The 25,668-nt window shown below is 43.9% G+C and overlaps 1 protein-coding gene and 4 non-coding genes across 7 annotated transcripts in view; all 5 read right to left on the reverse strand.

Moving 5' to 3' along the window:
- Window positions 1-180: 180 nt before the first annotated feature.
- On the reverse strand, window positions 181-252 carry TRNAA-UGC (transfer RNA alanine (anticodon UGC)). Its single transcript has one exon. It is a non-coding gene; the product is annotated as a tRNA-Ala (tRNA).
- Window positions 253-702: 450 nt separating this feature from the next.
- TRNAA-CGC (transfer RNA alanine (anticodon CGC)) lies at window positions 703-774 on the reverse strand. The gene has a single exon. It is a non-coding gene; the product is annotated as a tRNA-Ala (tRNA).
- Window positions 775-1,222: 448 nt separating this feature from the next.
- On the reverse strand, window positions 1,223-1,294 carry TRNAA-UGC (transfer RNA alanine (anticodon UGC)). Its single transcript has one exon. It is a non-coding gene; the product is annotated as a tRNA-Ala (tRNA).
- Window positions 1,295-2,786: 1,492 nt separating this feature from the next.
- On the reverse strand, window positions 2,787-2,858 carry TRNAA-CGC (transfer RNA alanine (anticodon CGC)). The gene has a single exon. It is a non-coding gene; the product is annotated as a tRNA-Ala (tRNA).
- Window positions 2,859-10,440: 7,582 nt separating this feature from the next.
- The window catches only part of GATA4 (GATA binding protein 4), a 96,368-nt gene continuing 81,140 nt past the window's right edge, over window positions 10,441-25,668 (reverse strand). For all 3 annotated transcript variants that reach the window (XM_083178769.1, XM_083178768.1, XM_083178770.1), the window contains exons 3-8: window positions 21,103-21,269; window positions 17,526-17,739; window positions 15,660-15,790; window positions 13,218-13,268; window positions 12,510-12,560; window positions 10,441-11,660 (exon numbers count right to left, since the gene is read on the reverse strand). In XM_083178769.1, coding sequence (XP_083034895.1) covers window positions 11,508-11,660; window positions 12,510-12,560; window positions 13,218-13,268; window positions 15,660-15,790; window positions 17,526-17,739; window positions 21,103-21,269 — 767 coding nt within the window. In that variant the 3' untranslated portion in view covers window positions 10,441-11,507. The remainder of the gene's footprint in view (window positions 11,661-12,509; window positions 12,561-13,217; window positions 13,269-15,659; window positions 15,791-17,525; window positions 17,740-21,102; window positions 21,270-25,668) is intronic.

The following is a 25,668-nucleotide window of genomic DNA, read 5'->3' on the forward strand; positions in this document are numbered from 1 at the left end:
TTGCTCATTAATTTAAAGTGCAATCATTCATATTTTTCATTCTTAAATTACTTTTGTTAAATTATTCAATTGTAATTAAACTTTGTTCATCAATTTAGAGTGCAATCATTCATTTGTTGGTCTCTTGCTCTTTTGGAGAGGATACATACAGTTAAGTAAGAATCTTGACTTTGCAAAAGGTGGAGATGCCGGGGATTGAACCCGGGGCCTCATACATGCAAAGCATGCGCTCTACCACTGAGCTACATCCCCTGCGTTGAAAATGTTTCGTGAGCAACTGTAGATTTTCAGTGTACTCAGGATCTGCGACTTTCCAGGTTTCTAATGGTGTCTCTTAGAGTATGGAGCAATGATAATCATTATAACTTGCTAGAGGTTCAAAGACACCAGAGTGCCCACATCTGATAAGGATGGAAGTTAATGCCCATTCCACACTTTAGATTGCTGTAAGTCTTAACACGAGGCTGGTTTAGTATCAGAATCTCCTATCTTATATAATGAATGGCATTGATATTGAACAAGTGTTCAAAGTAGAGGAAATTTTTATATATATAGTTTGATCAGCAGTATCATACCTTGGTAGAAAGACGCACAGGATGTATGCTATGACTGCCTACTGAGCATTGCAGAATAAGGCTTTTCAAGGCGTCTCTTTTGGAGAGGATGCATACAGTTAAGAAAAAATCTTGACTTTGCAAAAGGTGGAGATGCCGGGGATTGAACCCGGGGCCTCATACATGCGAAGCATACGCTCTACCACTGAGCTACATCCCCTGCGTTGAAAATGTTTCGTGATCAACTGTAGATTTTCAGTGTACTCAGGATCTGCGACTTTCCAGGGTTCTAATGGTGTCTCTTAGAGTATGGAGCAATGATAATCATTATAACTTGCTCGAGGTTCAAAGACACCAGAGTGTCCACATCTGATAAGGATGCAAGTTAATGCCCATTCCACACTTTAGATTGCTGTAAGTCTTAACACGAGGCTGGTTTAGTATCAGAATCTCCTATCTTATATAATGAATGGCATTGATATTGATCAAGTGTTCAAAGTAGAGGACATTTTTATATTTAGTTTGATCAGCAGTATCATACCTTGGTAGAAAGACGCACAGGATGTATGCTATGACTGCCTACTGAGCATTGCAGAATAAGGCTTTTCAAGGCGTCTCTTTTGGAGAGGATGCATACAGTTAAGCAAGAATCTTGATTTTGCAAAAGATGGAGATGCCGGGGATTGAACCCGGGGCCTCATACATGCAAAGCATGCGCTCTACCACTGAGCTACATCCCCTACATTGGAAAAGTTTTTTGAGCAAAACATTATGGGGGAAATATACTAAGATGTGAGTTGTGTTTCACATTGAATGTTGCTATGGGCAACCTATCAGAAACTACTTCTCATTTTTTTAACACCTACTAGAAGAAATTAGATAGTATCTGCCTGGTTGTCCATAGCAAAATCCCTTGTGAAATACAACTCACATCTTAGTAAATTTCCCTCTATATGTTTTATATCAAATTCCAAACCCATCCTCCTGTCTGCCCAATGTATTTAAAGATATCTTTTGTTCTTAAGAAATTAGTTTTGTTAAATTATTCGATTGTAATTAAACTTTGCTCATTAATTTAAAGTGCAATCATTCATATTTTTCATTCTTAAATTACTTTTGTTAAATTATTCAATTTATTCAACCTGCGTTGAAAATGTTTCGTGAGCAACTGTAGATTTTCAGTGTACTCAGGATCTGCGACTTTCCAGGGTTCTAATGGTGTCTCTAATACCCCTTTTACACCAAAACGCCGGGTCGCACCCGGCTTTTTTAGACCCAGGTTCAAGCCGGGTGCGACCCGGCGTTTAGTGCCATTTACACTGGGCGGACAGCTCGACCCGCACCCGCGCCCGCTCCCCCTGGAGCTTGGAGATGACAGCGCGATGTCATCTCCAAGCGCCAATCACCGCCGCGTGCCACCACCGGAACGCTGCTGGGGGCATCCCAGTACTAAGGTAAGCTGCTAGGCTGCCCCCAGTCCCCGCGCACACTCCCCCCGCCGTCGCACAGGAGGTGAATGGATGCCGCACACAGGCATCCGTTCACCTCCCTCCCCCGCCGCCGCTGCTGCTGCTGTCTGCAGGGTATAGCAGACAGCAGCGCCGGCTGTCAGTGACTGTCAGGCTGACAACCCGTCCAACCTGCGGACGCTGCGGTCCGCAGGTTGGACGTTCCCCATTCATGTAAATGGGAGCCGGGTCATCCGACCCGGCGTTCCCTTTTACACCGCCCTCTACCCAGGTCCTAGCCGTGTTCTACCCAGGTCAGGACCTGGGTAGAAGTCCCGTGTAAAGGGACATGGCGTTAGGGATTTACACCGCCGAAGATCAGGGTCTGACCCGCCGCTGACACGGATTTTTCGGCGGTGTAAAAGGGGTATTAGAGTATGGAGCAATGATAATCATTATAACTTGCTAGAGGTTCAAAGACACCAGAGTGTCCACATCTGATAAGGATGCAAGTTAATGCCCATTCCACACTTTAGATTGCTGTAAGTCTTAACACGAGGCTAGTTTAGTATCAGAATCTCCTATCTTATATAATGAATGGCATTGATATTTATCAAGTCTTCAAAGCAGAGGACATTTTTATATTTAGTTTAATCAGCAGTATCAAACCTTGGTAGAAAGACGCACAGGATGTATGCTATGACTGCCTATTGAGCATTGCTGAATAAGGCTTTTCAAGGCATCTTATTTGGAGAGGATGCATGAATCTTGATTTTGCAAAAGATGGAGATGCCGGTGATTGAACCCGGGGCCTCATACATGCGAAGCATGCGGTCTACCACTGAGCTACATCCCCTACAATGGAAAATGTTCTTGAGCAAAACATTATGGGTGAAATTTACTAAGATGTGAGTTGTGTGGACATCCAAACACAATCTATTGGGGGTGTGGCCATGGCTGTGCGTGCGTGAGGTAGCGTGCTCTCTCCTCCCCATGGCCTCCTGCACAATACAATGAACATTGTCCCCTGTGTGCAGCCCTGCATCTCTGATCATTTTGACTTTGTTCGTTTTGGCTACGGAAACCTGGTCCTATAATACGTCCCTAAGAGAGATAGGGTACCTGTGCTGTGGCCGGAGTGTATGTTTGCAAGGACCGGGCGGAGTGCGTGGCCATGGAGAAGTCGGCTGGCAGTTCTGGTGTTGTAGGTACAGCGGAGAACCCTTGTGCGCACCACTTCCGGGACAGCGGTCGCGGGCGTCTGACATCATCAGCTGCCGTCTACTGTGGAACACACGAGGCGGCCGAGACCGGGCGGGCGGTGCTCTCCGGACCAGAAGGAGAGGACGGTGTCCAGTTATAGACTCCTGTCAGCTTATTGCCGCTGAACTGGACAAGCCTCTGTTGGCCTTTTTGGATGTCTGGCTCGCTTCTGCCTGGCTGCCTGTGAGAGAATCAGCTACTGGGAGTGGGCATAAAGCGCTGCTCCTGCTTCTGGGCCTATAGTAAGCATTCTCAGTTTTTATAGCTCTGAATTGTGAGGTTTTGTGCTAAGGCCCTAAGGTGCGTACTCTGACTATTGCTAGCCTTCACCCTATTTGCTAGCCTTCATCCTGTCCAGTACCCCGGCTTGTATTAAGTGACTTGTTTAGTGGGGTGTGAGACCTCACTGTACGCACAAATAACATGGGGAAAACTTGCCAAAAAGCGGCCGGACTTGAAAAATACACCCGTACACAGTCCCAGCTTGGGAGTAGTTCTCAAACTACTACACCTGTGACTACCCCAGTAAAAGGAGGCAATCCACAACCGGCAGCGGACGTTACTTTGCAACAAGTGTTGGAAGCTGTAAATAAATGTGAGGCCCGCTTGCTGGAACAGTTGGGTAAAGTGCAGTCTGACATTTTATTACTAAGAAATGATGCCCAGAAAATAAGAGAAAGAGTATCTGAGGTTGAGAACCGTGTATCATTATTGGAGGATTGTGTTACTCCCCTTAACGCCCATGTTAAAACAATGTCGACCCAAGTTGTAGAGCTACGTCAGAAGCTTACCGATATGGAAGGGAGGCTCAGACGCAATAATGTCCGGTTTCTGGGCTTTGATGAACAGGTGGAGGGAAAGGAGCCTGAAAAATTCCTGGAAGAGTGGATAATACATAAGTTTGGTAGAGAAGGTTTCTCTGCCCAGTTTGCGGTTGAATGGGCGCACCGAATCCCTGGGTGTCCACAAGTGCCGGGGGCTCCACCCCAAACTTTAATTGCCAACCTTCTTCACTTTAAAGACCGCAATACTTTATTGCGGCTGGCTAGGGATAAGGTGGATTTAACTCATAACGGTAAAAAGATTGCCACTTTTCCGGACTTTCCTATTGAGGTTCAGCGGGACCGTGCAAAGTTCAAAGATGTGAAAGTGCGGCTGCGGGAATTGGATTTGAAGTACTCAATGCTGTACCCTTCTAATCTGAGGGTAGTGGCGGACAGTGCCACAAAAAATTTTTCTTCGCCTAGTGACACGGCTAGCTGGTTGGACAGATCTTTTCCAGGGAAGAGACAAGTGCTGGCTAACTAGTTTTTTTTTTTATTGGGTATTCCACTTGTAATTTGCCCTCATATTAGATATTTGCATAAAGTCTGCAGGGCAGGGATGGGTGTGAGAAAGTTTCACTGAAATTTGAAATATATTAAGTACAGCTTATGAATTGCAGGTGGTACATGGGGAGGGAGGGATAGCTCTCTCCGATGGCTGTTTAGTTAATTGCCCCAAAAGAAGATATGTTGGGGGGGGGGGGGACTGAGGGACAAAGGTATGCCTAAGAGACCTGGGTATACAGGGTGGGGGAGGGGTGTGTTACTTGCAATGTTATTTTTATATGTATGTGTCTTTTTTTTTTTCTGGTCACACATGGCTCAAACTTGGAATGGCTGAACAAGTCGCATTACGGCTTTTTCTCTTCATACAATTTATTTTTTTTGAAAATATATTTATTGAAATTTTCATTTTTTTTTTCAAAGTTAACAGATGGAAATAAACATTAGCATGGCATTCACAAAACACATGTTGAGACATCGTCTATTTGTAGAAGGAGTTCACATCCAATCGTCTCCCCAGCATGGCTGGCTGGCAACGCCGCCCGCAGGGGAAGTAGATGAGAACCAAGCTTTGACCGGAACCGCAAGGGGTTTCCGGATTAATGAAAACAATAACATGTGTCCTGCATTCCAAATAGAGTTGCGAACCTTCCGCTAGTGTAATTAAATAACACAGCCAATGCTGGTTAGTGGAAATTTCCACACATACACTTAATGACAACCGAGCAGTATCAAGTAGTAATAAAAAGAGGCAGAAAGGAAAAACTTATACCTTAAACATATCAATAAAATTATAAAAGGGATCAATAATGGGGAGGGAGGAGGGAGGGACATAGGGTAAAGTGCTCCTGGTCAAGGTCATTACCTTATACATAAGTTGATATACCTTGTATTATATATGGTAATGTAGGTGTATTCAAGGGAATAAATCGATTAAGCAGACAAGGTTGTTGGGCGTGAAGTCAGAGATAGATGACGGCAAGTATTCCAGGTAGTCGAGTCAAATAAGGCCATAATTTGGTCCTGCTGGCTTGGGTCTAGGGATTCAATGAACGGGTTCCATTTTTTATAGAAACGGTGCCCATCCACTTCTATGTTCGGGAGGGTGGATTGCCTTTCAAGGTACAGGGTTTTAAGTATGTGAGCGCGCATCGTGTCAAGTCTGGGTGGGGACCGCACGGTCCAATTTTGGAGTATAAGCTTTTTTCCAATAGTTAGGATTAAACATAGTAACGGAATCAGATGTCTTTGTTTCTTGGTGAGGTGCCAACTAGAGAAGTTTAGCATTAGTATAGCCAGTGGGTCTAATGTCAATTGCAATTTAAAGGTAGTATTGATAAACCCCAAAGTTTTGTCCCAGAACTTTCTGATTTTTGGACATGTCCAAAAGCAGTGTATAAATAGTGCCATAGCGGTTCCACACTTCAGGCACTTTGGGGAGGAGTTAGGAAACATATGCGCCCTTTGTCCCGGAGATATATAAGCTCTATGCAGAAAGCGCATATGCGTCTCCTGTAATTTTGCAGAGTGTAAAAATTTGAGAATATTGGGTAGACCATGGTGTAAGTCTTTCAGTATAATTGGCCTTGTAAGGTCAAATTCCCAGGATGACACTCCGCACGCCCATAGCTTGATTGGACACAGAGGGAGAAATTCCCAATACAATAATTTGATTCTATATGGCGCAATAGACACCATAGCGGTAAGAGATGTGAGAGGGTCCAGTTTTAGTGAAGCGTCATATGGGGGGGGGGTGATTGCACATAATGCCTAATTTGCAAATACATAAAAAAATCTTAATTAGTTACATGGAATTTATCAATCAGGGAGTCAAAGGATAACACCACACCCCCAGGATCAAATACATCTCTGATCGAAATTATACCCTTTTTTTGCCACAAGACAAACCTTGAGTTATCTCGGGCAGCCGGGCTCTTCATACAATTTAATGTCTCTGTTAAACCATGGGAGTCAGAAATTTGAGCTGGAATGTGAGGGGCATGAATGAGAGAGTAAAAAGGGCGTTGGTGTTAAAGCAATACAAAAACTAGGAGGCAGACATAATCTGCCTTCAAGAAACCCACTTGATTGGGGATAAACTACTTTCTTTAAAACGACCCTGGCTAGGATCTCTCTATCATGCCCCTTTCTCTTCCATGTCTAGAGGAGTCTCGATTCTGATTAGAAAGTCTCTGGCTTTTGTACCTGGAGTTTGTAAGATTGACCCCTTGGGTAGATATATATTTTTGGAGTGTCGCATTAATCAGATAAGGATGTGTATTCTTACAGTCTATATACCCCCACCGTTTTCCTATGAGATTATCAAGGAAGCGGTAGAGTTCTCAGTGAGCTTTCCAGATAGCCAGGTAATATGCTTAGGGGACTTTAATAAGGTCCTTGACTCCCGACTGGATAGATGGAAACCTTCCCAGGAGTTGGTTAAGGAAGGTAATAAGAGAATTTATCAAAGAAAATAGAATTTAATTTTGGTATCTGATGGTCTCCTTAATAAGGTCACACAGATAGAGTATAAATCCCGAGCAATTTCTGACCACTCTCCAGTTGTTATTCAGTTAGAATTAACAAGAGAGGTTGGGTTCAAGTACTGGAAATTGCAGCCATTCTGTCTGGCCCAATTAGGTGAGCAGGAGGAGCTAGAATCAGTAATGGAGGAGTTTTTCAGGGAGAATCGTGGTTCTGCTCAGGGCGTCATGGTGTGGGATACCTTTAAGGCCTTTGTCAGGGGATATTAATTAAAAAGATCGCGTATATAAAGAAAAGACATCGGATTAGGGCCTCTGAGTTGGAAAATATGACAGCGGCTTGGATGTGGATAGGAATGCTTGGCACGAAGCCCAAAAAGAATGGTTGGACTATATGCAAGAAGTTACAAGTCGTAGATTAATCTCTGGTGATCAGCGTAGGTTTGCCAGCGTAGATAGGGCTGGGAAGTGGCTAGCCCTTTTGGCTAAACAAGATTGCCCCCCTAGCATCATTCCTAATATAAGGGTGGAGTCAGGCGAACTGGAGTGTGATACACCCAAGATAGTCTCGACGTTTGTTTCGTACTCTGTAGTTGGTGCTTCTCTGCATCCCAGCAATCCTATAATAGATGGTACTGCTCTGCATCCCAGCAATCCTGTAATAGCTGGTACTGCTCTGCATCCCAACATCCCTATCTCATTATTTAATTAATGTTATTACTCTAAATTAAGTCCAGTTCTAAAGGCCTCATATACTAAGCAATTTCTGCCCAATTTCACCCAATTCTATCATATCAGGACGAGATCTCGGGTGAGTTCGGCCCAAACCGTAACAGTCTGACATCTGATTGGATCTGATGCATGGTCCCCTGCGTATCAGACCAGAGGTCGAATGGGCTGCACATAAGATAAATCACAGTGTACGGGGTGTGGCGAGGAGTAAGGAGAATTGAAAATTCCTATTCAAAACAATGGGAGGCCACAGAGCTCTCTCAGTCAATCAGCCGCCACCTTGTCTTTTGAATAGGAATTTTCATTTCCGCCGCCCACCTACTGCAGCTCCCCAGGCTTACCTGTGATAAACCGCATCATCAAGGCCGACTTGTCCCTAATGTAAGGGGGCCTTAAACTTTCTAGTTTCAATCCAAGCCTTTCGAGAACTACTCCTGTGTCTACCCCTAGAACAAGTCCACCAAACAGTCCAAGTCTGCTATTAAACAGACCGAACAACTAGGAAATGGCAAAACAGTTTTTTTGCATTTTTTTGTGTAAATGTCAACATGGGCACCGTATTAGTCCCCTCGCATGGTTTGCTATGCTTCGGGCACTATTATATTTTCCCTCTTTGCCCGCTTGGGTGAAGCAAGGACAAGTTGGCAAAAAAAAATTATGAAAACCTTGTGTCAACCTTTTGCTGTGTCAATCCTTTACACTTAGACCTTTTGCTGGTACTTATGTAATATCTGGGCTCCCGTTTTTCTTATGAGACCGCGTCCCCTCGCTGCGCTCGCCACACTATATAAAATCAACTCCATGCGTAGTTGGATATTGGGGGTATCAAAAAATGGGGTGCATTAAACATGGGAGCCCAGATAATACATAAGTACCCTTTTGCTTGTGTAGAGTTTTTGTCAATGTAGACCTAGACCATGATTACCTTTTTCATGTGCCCATCGGCCAATAGCTTTCAATCTAATGACGGTCGAGCTGGACACGGTCAACCTATCAAACGGAACCACCTCAAACACCTCTAGAACTCTGCACTGGGGCTTTTTTTCTTGTTTTCTTGTTGAACAATTCCAGTGTGGACACAGGTCCCATAAACATGAATAAACATGTGTCAGTTACGTAGATGTCACTCGGTGGAGGTGGCCATTTTGTTGACTGAAGGGATATCCGTTGGGAATGCAGAGTATCAGTTTGTTATTCTTCACATTAGATGACGTTTATTCTTATTGTCTAGTCTTTTTATATGAATGCACTGTGAAGGGGCACGTTTGGAATTTATACATGACACGAGAAGGATTTCTCCATAATCTCAAAGGGCGCACCGCCATTTTTCTGTCCTGAATCTCAGAAAGGTGCAGCGCTGCATAGAATTAATGTGATCCCTTTGCCCAGGGATGTATTTTCCCTAAGGCTCACTAGGCTGAAGCTAAGGGGCCGGCATAAAGGGGGCTCTCTTTTTTTCTGAGGCAATGTTACCTGCAACCTAGGACTCCAATGGTTAAAGGCAGCTTGTACTCTATGCTATAGCAAGGCATACCTGTAGACAATTGAGGTTTGTTTGGAGGCCAGGTAAACAGGGCAGTTGAGATTTCCATGGGGCCTGGGAACTGTTCAGGTGTGACCAGATCCGCAAGGCATGTCTATTCCGCCCAGATTCTGCATGAGTGAATGGGAGGCATACACAGGTTCAGCAGTGAAGTTAGGCTGCATTAACATAAATGGCATGAAGTGTTCTTTAATGCTACATAGATGGAAAAGCCAATTTATGATTTCATTAATACCCCTTTCACACTCGCAAGCGCTTACAAGCCGGGTCGCAAGCTGGGTACAAAATCTCGGCTGCAATACGGCTTGCAAGTGCTTTCACACTAGCTAACCGACCCGGCATAAAGCCGGGTGGGTGACATCATCTTGAGGCGGGGCCGGGGCGGTGCTGGAAGATGTCAGCATCTTGCAGCAGTGCCTTTACATTGCAGGTTGCGTCGACCCAGGATACCTGTTCACACTGCGTCTGGACCCGCAAGCGTTCTGGGTAGAAATCCCGAAACGCTGGACCCGGCATCATCTACCAGGACCCTTTCACTGACATTGACCAATTTCCCGGGTTGATGCGCGTTCATATGCAAAAACCCGGGAAATATTTGTCAGGGTAAAAGTTACTCTGTGCTAACATAATGACCAATCTACTCCCTCCCAATGATTAAACATCCATTTCTATCATGTACTAACCTGCTAATGTTTAACCCTTTGAGTGTCAAGTGAATTTGTCGGTACGAAAATTGCAGAAGCAAAATTTTTTAATCATCATAATGACCTGTAATGTTTAACTTATGTAGGAAATATATAATCTATTTTTATACAACATTTTTTTCATTTGAATTTATATAACAAATGTTAGCGCTGCCGGCATTTCTAGCAGATATCTCAGTCGCTCACAGAGATGTTGGCACTCAAAGGTTAATTAAACAGAGTGTAGTACTTTAAGTAGACTATAGGTGGTAGTACTGCTTTGGCATAAAGGAGAGTCAATTATTGCAAAATTTCTCTGCACACTGTTTAACTCATTCTGTCAAGTGCCCATTAAAGTGTATCACTGTATGGATTGTGGCACAAAACTGTGACTTCGCAATCTGTATCTTGGCAAATAAACCTTATTTTTATTAACAGCAATTTAGAACAATAAAACCTGTAGGCATTACGGTACTTCGCACTAAACAGAATACGACGGGCGTCCTACCAGCAAATGTGATAAAATCGATGCAAATTTCACATTAAATAAATTGCAAAGTTCGATTCTATTTAATTTAACACATCTTACAAAATTCGAGATTGATGAGACTTAAATAACACTTTGCAATATTTCAACCTTAACATAATGGATTTAGTGTTTATACAGTGATTCAGGGTCCGCTGTCTGTGTTGAGCAATTAAAATATATTTATATATATAACAATGACAACCAATGGATTTACTTAACTTTAGATCCCATAGATCTGTCCTAAGGACCTGGAGACAAAATAGTTATAGATTTTTTACCTGAGTTCTCAAAATCTTTTTGAATGTAGAAATAAGACATACAGAATTTTTTTAAATACCTCCTGACCAGACAACTGAAATTTCTAAGTGGAAGAGCCCAAAGTAAAGCCAATTCTGCAATTTGTTTTTAGCAAAAAAATAATCATGATTATGATGAAAAAGGAAAAAACAAAACTTCAAACTGGCAAAGTGTATAAGTCGGAGAGGACAGTAGACCACATCGAAAAATGTAATTCTTCCGAATGCACTGTAAATGTCCCATCATCTAAAGAACCGGAAAGTCCTCCAGACTGTCTCCTTAAAGTCTGGCTTATTGCAACATTAACAAAAAATTTAATTTTTGTCAAGTATGATTTTTTTTTTTTTAAATTAAGAGTAAAATGGCACAATGCAGCCAAACACTCTACTCCAGGCACTCATCTGTCCGTTCCATCCACATTGAATCCAGTCCAATTTATAAACAGTTCTTTGCTATGAAACAAATATTTAATTTCTTTAAATGCTAGGAGTTCCTTTAAATTCTCTAGTAGCAGAAGTGTTTTGGACTCTGGAGAACTTGCAACATTTGTGTTGTCAGGTCCAGTTTCGGCAATGTACAACAACTAAATCATCGGTTAAGCCCAATGTTCAAGTGACGTTAGGAGGAGATGGAGTGGTCAGCAGACTTTAAGCGAGGACCATATTATTCCAGGAGTCATGTTTGGAACTGGCTTGCGGAGATGCATTAATTGTAGAGTGGTGGGTCTGAGGAGACATCTTTTGACCTGCCATTGAATGTATAGATGATCCATGACTGTTGATGGCAGATAAGGGTGAGGACTGAAACAGAGGAATGTGTATTAAAAACATTAGGAAGGTGAAGAAATAGCAGTTAGGACATTTACAAAAACAAAAAATATATACACATTTCAATTAAAAAATTCAAATTGGACAAAGAACACATTAAGCTGTCTTATCGAGAGGGAGGGGATACAGTCACTAGGTCGACACTATCAAGTACTACATACAGATATAGGTCCATTATGGAAAAATGACACCACATATTGTTAATCAGGTGGCAATACATATACAATCCAATCTAGATTTGACTAGTAAATATCTAATGGACCAACGATGACCAGTTCATATATGGCATCATAGGCTGAAAGGGGATGCAAGGGGTTAGTATACAGACTCAGGCATCCCAACTGCCATCAGAATAATGGTGCTGGAACTTCAAAAACATCAGGATGATGAAGCCAGAATACCAACAGTCACCATCCCAAATATATGTATGTCCGGGGCTAGGGTCAGGCTGGGGATGGAGGGTTATGTTCAGGTATTAGTGGGGGATTTAGGGTTAGGCTGCAGAGAGGGAGGATTAGGATAAGAGGAGTAACTGATAGTCTGAGGGGTGGGTGTGTTAGATTTAGGTGTAGGGGTACGGTAAGGGTAGGTTTAGGCACTAGCGTGCATGGTTAGGATATGGCTGCAGAGGGGGGGAGGGTTAGGTGGATAGTGGGAGAGGGAAGGTTATTATATTGGGATGTCAGGGATGGTCTTTAGACCGCCGGCATCCCCTCCGCCAGGATATTGTATGTATCACGCTGAAAGGAACAAGGAGGTCCATGGGAAATATCTCACTCTCCCACATCTGTGGCAGAATGTAAAGCTATACTATAGACCTACCATTGAATGTATAGATGATCCGTGACTTGTGATAGCAGATAAAGGGGAGGCCTGAAATAGAGGAATGGCAAATGTTATATAAACAACTGAGAACAACGCAAACAAGTGTTAGATCTTTCATAAATGAAAATGTTCAAATGGAACAAAGAGCACATATAATTGTATAGTCTCAGTGCCTTCGTTATAACGTTACTCAATGCCACCATGTACCGCCCTTTTGGGGAGAAACAGAAAGTCCTACTATCATGATTGCTGTGTATGTTTACAACTTCTGTCTGGAATTTCACCAAAATCCTCCTTCAAATCTACTTTATAGATTGGAGCAGATCCTTAACTGGGATCACAGAACCTTCAGCATTTTTGAAGCGTGCCGGCACCTTTTTTGTTGAGAGTGGAGGGCAATATGGCTCAGAATCCATATTGTTTCTCCAGGGAGGCTTCATTCCTTGTACCAAGATGGCCACCGACCTAAGCACAGAGCATGCGCATCGCCATCTTGTCACTGCCTTAGTGTGCCACAGTGGGATACAGGAGTCTTCAAGTAACTCGACTGTTCATAGTTGTAAGGTGAACAGAAACTCTGCTACAACCTCAAGCCTGTACGTATATTTTCTACACAAAGTACTAGTCTACTCATAGCTACTAAAACCTAAGCTTCTCATACATATGCATCCAGGAAGGAGTCTGGTGGTTCCACTTCAGACTTACCATTGAATGTATAGATGAACCATGGCTTGTGATAGTAGATAATTGTGAGGCCTAAAATAGAGAAGAAAAAAACAAAAATTCTATAAACAACTTCAAAAAATACAAGAAGATCTAGACCTAAGTTTCCCAAACTCCATCAGTACAGTCCAGTCCTGGTTTTGAGTATAAACATGCTAATGGTTATATCAAATGAAGGCCCTGATTCTGGTTGCTTCGGTCCCCAGTGTGTTCGCTCCGGGGGCCCATGTATCTGCCCTGAGTATGAGCATATTGGATTATGCTCATGTTCAGGGCTTCTGTGCGGGCACCTTCGTCGACTTGCATAGTCCCTGTGGTGCTCGGGGGGGGGGGGGGGGGCAGGACAGAGGCAGGCAGGGTGCGTTCGCTTTGGGAAGCCCAGCGTTTCCTGGGCGTATCCACAAAAACGCTGGGTGTGCCCGGGAAACTGCTGGGAGTCCCCATGCAAACGCAGGCGAGCAGCTGCCTGCTGGGGGGCAGGCAGCTGATGTCTCAGGACCTGAACCGCCTGCCCCTATTCTCGGATTGGATGCCGCAAGTCTAAGTCAGCCCAGACTGATTCAGATTTGCGAGCAAGTGAAAAATCATTGATGTTGTGTGTTTGGCATCAAAAGCAAAGACGATCCATGGGGTCATACATGATGCCGTCATTTGACACAGTCACTCAGGCGTAAATTTACTAAGATGCGAGTTCTATTGAAGATGGGATGTTGCCCATAGCAACCAATCAGATTCAACTTCTTATTTATTTAGCACCTGGTTGAAGATAATAGATATAACGTGATTGGATGATATGGGCAACATCACATCTTCAATAGAACTTCCATCTTAGTAACTTTACCCCTTAGACCAGGCATTCCCAACCATGGTCCTCAAGGCACACCAACAGTGCAGGCTTTAGTGATATCCAGGCTTGAGCACAGGTGACTTCATTAATACCTGACGGATTCTGATTAAACCATCTGTGCTGAAGCCTGGATATCACTAAAACCTGCACTGTTGGTGTGCCTTGAGGACCGTGGCTGGGAATGCCTGCCTTATGCTGGCCACACATCAGACCAACTTTCCTCCAACCATCCAACTAGTTGGTTGGATGGAATAAAAACCTGGTGCTGGATGGGAGCAAATGTCATTTGTAATTAAGTCATTTGTTTCCCAAATCGGAAAACGGAAACTGTCACTCCGACAATGTACTGTAGTTGGACCTATTTGATTTTAACAATTTCACTGAATGTTTTTGTCCATTCTCCTGAGTTTGTAAGCAAATTACTTATTGCCATACAGTACCAGATTTTCAGTCCAACAACCAACTAGTTGGATGGTTGGAGGAAAGTTGGTCTGATGTGTAGCCAGCATTAGACTCCACAACAATCCATTTTAAGGCTTTGCATTGGTTGGGAAGCTCCATGGTTATTCTCACAGCCCCGGCTAAAAACCAGGGTTGCCGGGGCTCTGTTTTGGTGAGGTATGGATCATAGAGTTGTCCGTATCTTGGTCGACACAAATATGTTTTTTTGGTGTCAATGTTGACACCTGAACACTTGGACCCCCAATTAGTGCACCATATACCCTCACATGGTTCGATTTGCTTGACACGCCCTTTACCATTCCCAATCAGAGTTCATGTGGATGGTAAAGTATGAAAAATGAAAAACTCATGTTAAAGTTTTCATGTATTGACCATTGGCCATCTGGACCCCTTGGCTTGTGTCAAAATTTTGCTTGTGTTTGTTAATGTTGAACTTGTGCATATCGACCTTTTGGAGCATTTAGCATCCTCTAGAATATAATAGACAGGATCTGATTGGTTGCCCGTAGCAACATACCATGTGAAATAGAATACACATCTTAATCAATTCCCCCCTTTAAATTGAGGAACAAAAAATTTGAGTTTTAAAAGCACTTTCCTTTTTGATCTTTGCCCTATAAGTACTGATTGCACATTGCAGCCTTTATTGTGATCCCATCACCAGACATGTCTGTCTGTATATTCCCGAAGACTTATTCCTGAGCAGTGGAGGCGCCAGAGGTTGGGCTGCACCACAGTCTAAAATTCAAATAGGGGAGCCACACTCACTGCCACCAACTGCCGTTCCAAACTGACTCACTGGCAGTGGGTGTGGCTCCCCTATTTGATTTTGAAACTATGCTTCAGCCCCTCCCCTGAAGCTGCCACAGTTCCTGAGTATGATTTCTAAATGATGGGCAGATTTATTAAGCTCGGTGAAGTGATAAAGGGTCTGGTTTTTATCACCGGCCAATCAGCTCCTAACTGTGAAATTACAGGCTTGGTTTGAAAAACAGATAGGAGCTGATTGGCCGGCGATAAAAACCAGACAATTTATCACTTCACCAAGCTTAATAAATCGACCCCTCAGTCACTGGCAACACAGAATCTATACATCTGTCCTGTGTGTCTGGTACCTGAGACAGGGAAGCAGAATGTCCATATGGAGGGGACAGTCCTGGCTCGATCTTTATGGGCCGTATTTCCTCTGATGTGGTGCAGTTGTTGGAGCTGGTAGAAGGAGTGAGGCCGTCGCTGACATTTGGGCCTGGTAGAGAGAGATCAGAGCTACATTTAGTAACAAACACACACAGAAAACCCTGCATTGTGCATTGTACTGGGCGTCCATGTTCAAGCACAACTCCCTAATGCAAAACATTTGTATGAATAAAAGGGGACTGCAAAACTACGAGGCATATTAAAAACCACTGCGGCTATCACAACCAATTTTTAAATAAAGGGGGTTTGCAAACTCCCATTTGCCACGCTATCCAAAAGAAAAAATTTGAGGACAGCCTGTACCCTAAAAATAATATGTTCAAAAATATTTGGCAACAGTCTAGATGTATATTAGTTCCCAAAAATATTTTTTTTTTGCGCTATTAACATGCTTTAAAAGGCTGATTTGTGTATTAAAAAAAAAAGTATAAAAAGCAAAAAAGAAAAGTATAAGAGGTGACTTTGCTGTAATTTGAGGCCATTTTAAATTTGAAAAAAAAAATCATTCATTTACCTAAATTTGGGGTGCAAAAGAAAATGAGAGTTGCATCTGCAGTGAAGCAAGGACTTTTTTTTAACACAAAAATAACATTTATTTACTGGCCCAATTAACTGAAAACTTTCAAATGCCTAATTACTCATTAACGGGTGGTTCGAGGGGTTCTTAACCAAGTACTGATATTTTCACCTTATGCCCTGAAGCTGCGATTAATAAGCAGCAGTAATTCCTATACCAATTGAATAGGAAAAACCCTGCGCCACAGGGAAAATAAAAGTCTTGCACCTTTTTGGATATGTCTTAAGGTGAGTACACACGGGTGCAATTTCATGTAAAATCGCTGGGAATATGGTCGCTGAGCGATAAATCGCCAGCTGCGCGTTCCCGTGTACACTGCCTAATGGTCGCAGGAGCAGGGCTTTCCCCGGCGATCGCTGTGCCGGGAGGTCAGCGCCGGGGAGATCAGCGTTGATCTCCCCAGCCCCGTGCCGCTGCTCCCTCCCTCCTCCCATCAAAGTGACAGCAGCAGCGTCTGCTGCTGCTGCTGCGCTCCCCCTCCGCCCCGTAGCAGTGTCTCCTTTTCATCGCTGATGAAAAGGAGACACTGAGCAATATGATTGCTGGGGATATATTGCTAGCAATATATCCCCAGCAATCATATTACCCCGTGTGTACACAGTATTAAGCTCCGCACACACGGAGCAATACTGGCTTAATATTGCAAGCAAAATATTGCTCAGCTATCATATTGCTCAGCTGGTCACTAATAAAAACAAGACACTCTGGCTGCGGCAGCCGCTGGTTGGGGGCTGGTCGTGGGAGCGCGCTTCCGGCGCCCGTCGCTCCCTACACACAGGGATATACCATATCCCCGGCGATTATAGCTGAAATCGCCCTGTGTGTACCCAATTTATCAAAAGACACCAAACTTTTTCAGTTTCAATCTAGTGGAAGACAAAGATCATGACAAGACCACTGTAACCGGTAATACCGATACTGCATGACGGAGCTTGGTGGCTAACTGCTGTGAGGGACACTTTACCAAAAGGAAGCCCCCATTCACTCACAGTCATGAGCTGCCCTGGGTCAGAGTCAACCAACCTTTAACTTTCCTACTACTGTTGACCAGAAACTGAAACGACCGGCTGACTTTTAGCTCCACAACAGTTGCAAAACCGGTCACCGGTCAGTCTCACTGTTTCCCCCTTGTGGTAATGTATATCCACTGCAGTGCTGCCCAAATTCTGGCTGTATCTAGAGTTCAGAGTTCTGGAATCATTCGTACCTGTCGGTGTTTTAGACTTGCTTAGATTCTTTGGTTTACGCTTCCTTGTTTGGATGCCTTCCTTTTTCATTGCCAGGGGCCTTGGAACCCCATGCAGCTTCATATAGAGTCCGCAGGCGTTACATACAGGCTCTCCTTCTGCGTTCCGACGCCACAACGTAGTGGTGGTTGTATGGCAGTTGGCGCAGGACAGACCAACACGACGGGAGGCAGACTGCAAGACGGAAAGTGGGTATTATTAGGTTTTGTGTATGTAAATACATAGAGAGAGTCAATACATATAATATATATATCTATATATAGATATATAGATATATATTTATAATTCGAATTGCAGACTTTTTACTCTAATATCAATGTACATATTTAACACAAGTAATTGATTTATAATTCTTCATTAAACATCCACATCTGTAATGAGCTTTATTTAATTATACAGGTTTGTTGCAGCTACATCAGTACATTACAAATAAGTTACTTGGTTACATTTTATTTCTTTTAATCTGTTTTCTGCCATATTTGTTTTCCAAAGAGTCTAATTTGTCATTTGTTTGAGAAAATTAAGGGCATTCACTAATTATTCTTTCACCACTAGATGGCAGTATAAGTACCGAGTCACTGGTGGGAATTTATGGCAGAAGGTGTATGAAAAAGAAAAAAAAGGGGGGGTGGGGATAAAAACAAATTAGAAGTAAACTTTTATTTCCTAAACTATAAATGCATACCTCCCAACTTCTGTCCGTACCGCGCGAGCGCCCGAAAAGGGGGCGGGGCGTATGCAAATGAGGGCGCGGCTTATGCTAATTAGCCGCGACCTCATTTTCATACGAGAATAGACGCTGTGCGCATGCGCACAGCGTCTATTCTACTAGATTGGGGGTCTCCCAACTGCCACCCCCCCGCAGCGGGACAATGTCTGCCGCGGGTGGGACAGCGGGACAGGACCCGAAAATCGGGACTGTCCCTCTAAAATCGTGACAGTTGGGAGGTATGTAAATGTCTGATTGCTTGATATAGTTACTCTAATGTGGGGTCCCAGGGCAATCAATGTTATGGGGGGCCCTACCATTAAAAATGTCCAAAAAATATGCTGGCAATGTTATTAAAATGTGCAATTATTGTGTTACCACTCCCAGCAGCACCAATGTGGATAACACACTGTACTACCTACAGGTCACAGTATACCACAGACACTCCAGTTCATGTATGCCACAGTGCCCCCTCTGTACAGCTGTCCCCAAATTATATTTTCATATGATATTTATTACTCAAGATGTAATGGTAATGTGAATATGTCCCCATCCCAGGCCATTGAGATGTTGTTTCCCTCACACACGTGCTCACAAGTATTCAGAACCATGGGGTAACCATTTTGGTTCACTCTCGCTGACAAGTTCTTTCTTAGATGGACAAAACCATGCGCACTGCAGGTGGGGCAGATGTTACTTATGCTGAGAGAGTTAGATTTGGGTGGGGTTTTACGGCAAGTGAGATCTATATTGCAGTGTAAAAATAAAGCAGACAGTATTTACCCTGCACAGAAACAAAATAACTCACCCAAATCTAATTCTCTCTGCACATTTTATATATGCCCCCCCCTGCAATGCACGTGGTTTTGTCCATCTAAGAAGGAATTTGTCAGAAAGAGTGAACCAAAATAACCCCCTATGTCACCAAAACTCATATCTGCTGACATACAAATAAATTCCTCTCAGGATGTCCCCATTGCGTCCTGGTCACTTCCAGCAGAACTTAGCTCTTTTGTATTCATCTGAATCTACTCTCTCTCCGGAAGTGGTTAATCTCGTTAACAAACCGGCACCGTCAAGGTTCAGGAAATAAAACCGTTGATTTAAGGCAGGGGTTCCCAAACTTTTTTGAATCACGGCACCCCGAAGCATCAGAAATATTTTTGCGGCACCCCTAGGCTAAAGGTTTCTCATTAAGAAAGTCAGAAACAAATATTAAAGTTAGATAAATTGTATTTATATCTCATCCTTAGGGTCAGTTATGTGGTAATGGACAGTATTTTCTTCTGTTTGTCCATAATTTGACTATTATATTGGACATAAATAACTTGAATTGGTCCTGGACCATCAACCCAGGGCACCCCTGAAAGTCCCCCAAGGCACCCCAGGGTGCCAAGGCACACAGTTTGGGAACCACTGATTTAAGGTATCAAATATTTGGGGAAATTTACTATGTTCTATTTCACATGAGATGTTGCTATGGGAAACCAATCAGATTCCATCTATTATCTGAATCTAGAGGGTGCTAAATAAATAAGCAGTTGATTCTGATTGGTTGCCGTAGAAACAACTTATGTGAAAAATAACTCGTATCTTAGTAAATGTCCCCCATTGTCTTGTGAAAATGCCGAATAATTAACAGGTTCCAATTTTGCTTTACGGAATTTGAAGATTTACCTAAAAGACCAAGATTCGAAGATTCGAGCTTGGTCGACGGTCGCAATTGTCAACATGAGTTTTTCATTTTGGTACTCTTTACCTAGAAGGGCGCCCACAATCAACGTGAGCCCAAAGCGTGGCGAGCGCAGCGAGTGCAGCGAGCCCCGCGAGGGGACGCGGACAGCTGTGAAGCCCGCGAGGGGACGCGTATACCACGCTCGCCACGCTTCGGGTTGACGTTGATCGTGGGGTGCCGTTAACAATTGTGGGGGCCATTTCACACTTCAGGGTGCCTATTTGGCCTCTGTGGGCCATTTAACATTGTTTCGTATGGAAAAATCGGGTCAATTGAGACATTGAACAGGAAAATCGGGTCAATTGGGACATTTAACATTGTTCCCTATTGGAAATCGCGGGCATCGCGTCGGTCGCATCGCATGCGATTTTTTAGTGCATGCGATGCCCGCGATGGCCGCGATGGGCGCCCTTTTTTTTTAGTTACCGAATGTCACAGGCCGACTTGGTTCATACTAAACTATCCAAGTGGACATAGAGTGAGATTATAATAGTGTGAGGAGCGTAGCGAGACATGCGAGGGGACACTGTGCACATATACCGGGTCCACGGGGACCCCTGTGACATTGGGCACCACCCAAAAAAATGGGAAAAACATGTCGTCCATGGACCACGCTCCCGTCTCTTTAAAGTTGGTGTCTAACTTCTGTTACTATCGATCGAGACGTGATCCAAAATCTTTAGACGTCTAACTAGACGGATTCGACTAAGGGTGGTCAACCATAACAGAGTCATCCTTAGCTTTGTGAAAGACTCAAGGGCGCCCCCCAGATTATGGAGCCCCTAGGCAGCTGCCTGATGAACACGCTGGTCCTCAGCCCATGTGATGGAAAGCAACATAGGACAAAATAAGGTAGGTCTTGAAATTGACCCGTTGCAGAATATAGCTCTAATATCAGCAAAAGATTTTCCAAGGGGGTATTAATTACTAACGAAGTGTAAACATGCCCTAATCGACAGCCTCTAATAAGCAATTTGTTTTCTTAGATCTAGTTACAGGAGGTTTTTGTGTATTGTGAGTAAATAATCGCCATTGTGTTCAGTTAAGCACTGATAGGTGCACACAGCTGTCTAAAATTCAAGGAAGATCTTACCAGCCTCCGTTGGGGCTTGATCAGTGGACGGTTGATTCCATTCATCTTGTGGTACAGCCCGCAGGCATTGCACAGGTAATGGCCTGTACCATCCCTCCTCCATAGAGGGGTGGACATTGCTCCACAGTTGACGCATTCTCGGCCTTCAGAGAAATCATCAAAAAATTCTGAAAGTCCAAGAGAGAGAGAGAGAGAGAGTTTTAGATCCCTTTGCACTTGGTCTCTTTTCATCTCCTTAACATTCAAATCACACTTGAATGGGGGGTTTATATAGAATTCTTCTGGGTTATAAGGAAATATAGTATCATAATCACTTTTACAGACACAGATAGGACATCAGCGTATTCTGGCAAACACAGGCCCATTTCGAGACCTGCCATTGTTATTTAATTGGGTAATCATGACTTTCCTGTGTATAACACAAATAACACGTGTTGCTTACTACCAGCTGTCGACACAGCCTATATAATAAAAGCCAAAGGCTGCTCCTCACCGCGACGGTGTGCTGGTGGCCACTAGGTGGCACCCCAAAGGAGCTCTGTTCCGGTGCCCAAACACACAACCCTACACACATACACACCTCAGCATGACAGGATATGGTTGCTAGTCCAACACCATGAATGTCGACATACATTAGCCCAGTAAAGGTCGACATGCTTTTTTCACATTTTTAATTTAGCCGACTTGTGCCGACAGAAGGTATTTCATACCCTACCATCCGCTATGTCGTGGGGGGAGAATATAATAGTGTTCCGAGCGCAGCGAGCCGTGCGAGTGGACACGGTGCACTGATGTCGACATACGACGAAATTCGGACAAAAAGGTAAAAAAAACTCATGCCGACCTTTTGACTGTCGACCTTTCCCGTTGTCGACCTTATGCTTGTGTCGACCGTCCGAACCTGTCGACCGTAGCCATGTCGACCAATTTCATGTGTCGACCGTTATTGGTCGTATGTCGTCTGGCTTATATATATATATATATATATATATATATATATATATATATATATATATATAGACAGTATCTAGGTCGACAACAGTCAATAAGTCGACACATATTGTACTGATGTGATCACATATGACTAAGCATGCAAGATGTCAGGGGGTTACGGTGCTTGGATATTTCAGCCAGCATGGAATAAATACTGTGTATATGTTCTTTAGATAAATAGTCTTGCGGCAGCTGTTGCAAACTACCAATGACGGGGGGGGGGGGGGGGGGGGTGTTACGTGCCTCTGCGCTGACTGTACTGTAGCCCTGACCAATGCTATTTACAAAAGGCCAGTTCTGAAACGCATGGCTCTCCTGTATTTATGGCACGTACAGCACAGCGCTGTAAATCACATTACAATATGCATTTATTGTACCTCCAGAATTTGCGATGTATAAATATTTACACCACGTCTCCATTAAATCTCAAAGCCAATGAAATGCGCTACTCGCTGGCTGCATATCACTGATAACAAGACCATATACGGCTTAATGGCTAATAGATGTATGGTCAGCGGTTTTAAGGGGAAACTATCGCAGACAAAAAACAGGACTTTCAAATGTGTTGTGTAAGACTGTGCACAATTACCACTGATCTTATAGGTCCTATAGAAAGTGTAGTTATTAAGTGCCAGATGTACCAAGCTTCAAACAGTGATAAAATGGAGAGTGATAAACAGCCAGCCAATCAGCTCCTACCTGTCTTGTTACAGGCTGGGTTTGAAAAAGCTGATGGGCTGGTTGTTTATAACTCTCCACTTTATCACTCTTTGAAGCTTGATACATCTGGCCCTAAATCTCTTATTCTATAACTGAGAAATATATCCCGACACAGCCTGTTTTTGCCTTCCTGACAGAGGCCTTTTTTTCAAATCTGACAGGTATCACTTAAGTGGGGATAACTTTTTTTTGCTTTTACTTATCCCAGTGATTTTGAGATTGTTTTCCCGTGACACATTGTACTTTAAATTAGTGGTAAATTTTGGTCGATCCATTTTTTTTTTTTGTGAAAAATACCAAAATGTCGTAAAAAAATGGAACATTTTGCTATTTGCAAAATGTAAAATTTTCTGCTTGTGAGACAAATAATCATACCACTCAAAATAGTTAATAACTAACATAAACCATATCTAAACTTTATTATTACATCATTATTTCAACCTCCTTTAATTTTTTTGGACACTAGGGGGCAGCAGAGTCTAAATTTTACACATCACACAGTTTAACGCTGCTTTTGGCTGTTCACGTTTGAACAGCCAATCGCAGCGATCGCCCATGACGGGGGGCATCGCTGCCCCCCCTGGGCAATGAGGGAGGATGTCTGCTGTCAGGGACAGCAGACATCGTCCCTCTGTCACCGCGTCTGTAGACGCGGTGACAATTCAAAGGCATGACGTACATTTATGCCATGTGTCGGGAAGTACATCCCGACCATGAAGTAAATGTACGTCAAATGTCGGGAAGGGGTTAATAAGCTGTGTACCCAGCGTGATATCAGGAGTGGCGGGACCTAGCAAGTTAGACGGCATTGGTAAGTGCATACACACTTGTGACGCCAAGCGTGACAAGCGACAGAAGGGAGGTTATGCTGTATTCCTCAACATGACACTTGCCAGCGATATCCTCCATTGTCCAGCATGTACAGACGATGGAGGACATCGCTGAAGATCCGCCGGAGCACACACCGTTAATGATATAGAGAATACACACTAGACAATATGCACAAAATATCGTTAACGATGGTCGTTATCGTGCATATCATGTAATGAAGGCGTGTCCAAACTGTGGCATACTTGCCGACTTTTACATTTGCCTTTCCGGGAGAAGCCCGGAGAGGACAGCCGAATGTCCTGGTCGGGGGGTGGGGACCAAAGGCAACTGACTCAAAGCTGACCCAATGACACGAAATGATGCAATTTGCGCCATTTTAGTCCCGCCCCCTCCCACGGACCCGCGAATTTCATGATTTCTTTCAGCGGCTCCAGGGGGGGGCGGGGCTCTGGGGGGGGCATGTGGTAGACTAGCTGAAGGCCCCTTCCCTTTCTGTCCATCCCGGGCAGCAGCAGCACACACCAACAGCATGTGCTGTGCTGACAGCAGGCTCAGCGGGTGTGGTATAGAGTTCCGAGTCCCGACAGTCGGGATCCCGACAGTCATTATACCGACGTCGGTATCCCAGACAGCATGGCGAGCGCAACAAAGCCTGGCTCAGCATGAGTGTCTTACTGACAGTAAGAGAGCTCTACCACCTACCGCCTAATCGCGGTAGGTGGCCACGCCTCCCTCGATTAGGCCATGCCCCCAAAATTTTGTCGGCAACCCTGCCCTATACCCAGTGTGTTCCAGAAATAAGTCTTAAAAAATAAACTACTTGTGGCCAAGCAAAGCTTCCCCCTTCTGAGCGGAGCTTCAAACACACACTGCAGCGGACAGTAGCATTGTCTATGAGTGCGCTAATGTTTTCTTTGTTAATACGGCAGGGGATTGAACACTCCGCATAAGCCCTTTGTGAGGATCTTTATGGGCTTCAATTACTTAGCTTTAAATCCTGACATTATGGGCTTTTTGACACGTTCCTCTCTCGGGTTCCCTCACCTCCTCCTCCCATTCTTATACAAGCAGCAGACAGGAAAGGAAACTCTTCTATATACTATGAATTGCCTGGACATCTCTCCTGGGATGCCAAACAATGGGGAAGAGGAGGTCGCCCATGGTTCGCACCCGACCATAAGTGCAACAACTTCCTTTTTTTAAAGGCTCTGAACACTCAGACAGACAGGCACAGTGGAATTATTAAGGGGGGGGGTGACATCATAATTCACAGACTTCATAGTCGAGTGGGCCAAGCAGCCGGTTCCTTACACTATACGGTTATAGGAGTTACATGGAGGAGGTGCCATACTTTCTGCATGTATGGATTGTGAGGTCAACAGTCAAAAGTTCGACCAGTATTGGTCGATAGTCAAAAGGTTGACACATCAAAAGGTTAACATGCATTAGATCGACATGGTCAAAGGGTTGACACAAGCAAAAGGTCGACATGGAAAAGTACATCCGCTCCCCATGACCTTTTATCATTATTGACCTAGTGCATGTCGAACATTTGTTAATGTTGACCTAGGATGGTTAGTGCTTTTGGTGTTGACCTAGATATTGTCGATGTATCATCTGGATCCCACTTTTTTGGGGCCCAGCCATTGTTATCATATTCGGCGAAAGTTTGCTTGCGAGAACCAGCGCCATCTGCGGTTGTGCGAACACCTTGGTGCCTGTGATCGTTGATCGTTTCACCAACACGCAGAGCCGCACCAATCGGTCCCCGGAGCGAATATGCTGGGGACCGAGTCAAGCTGAATCCCCCATTGTGATAGAGCCATTTGCCAATACTGCTGCCCATATTAACAAGCACCGGAGGAGCCAGCATATACCAGGGTATCCCAAGCAGTGCCATACCCCAAGGCTTCTGCCGTTGACCTTACCGCGTAGATGAAGTTGGCTTATTCATTACACAGAGTGAAGCACATGAAACACAACCTCCTTGACATCGCCCCTCGGGGCCCTCTGTGACAGGGA

Source organism: Crinia signifera, chromosome 3 (genome assembly GCF_055691185.1).
Source record: "Crinia signifera chromosome 3, ASM5569118v1, whole genome shotgun sequence".
Classification (NCBI taxonomy): Eukaryota; Metazoa; Chordata; class Amphibia; order Anura; family Myobatrachidae; genus Crinia; species Crinia signifera.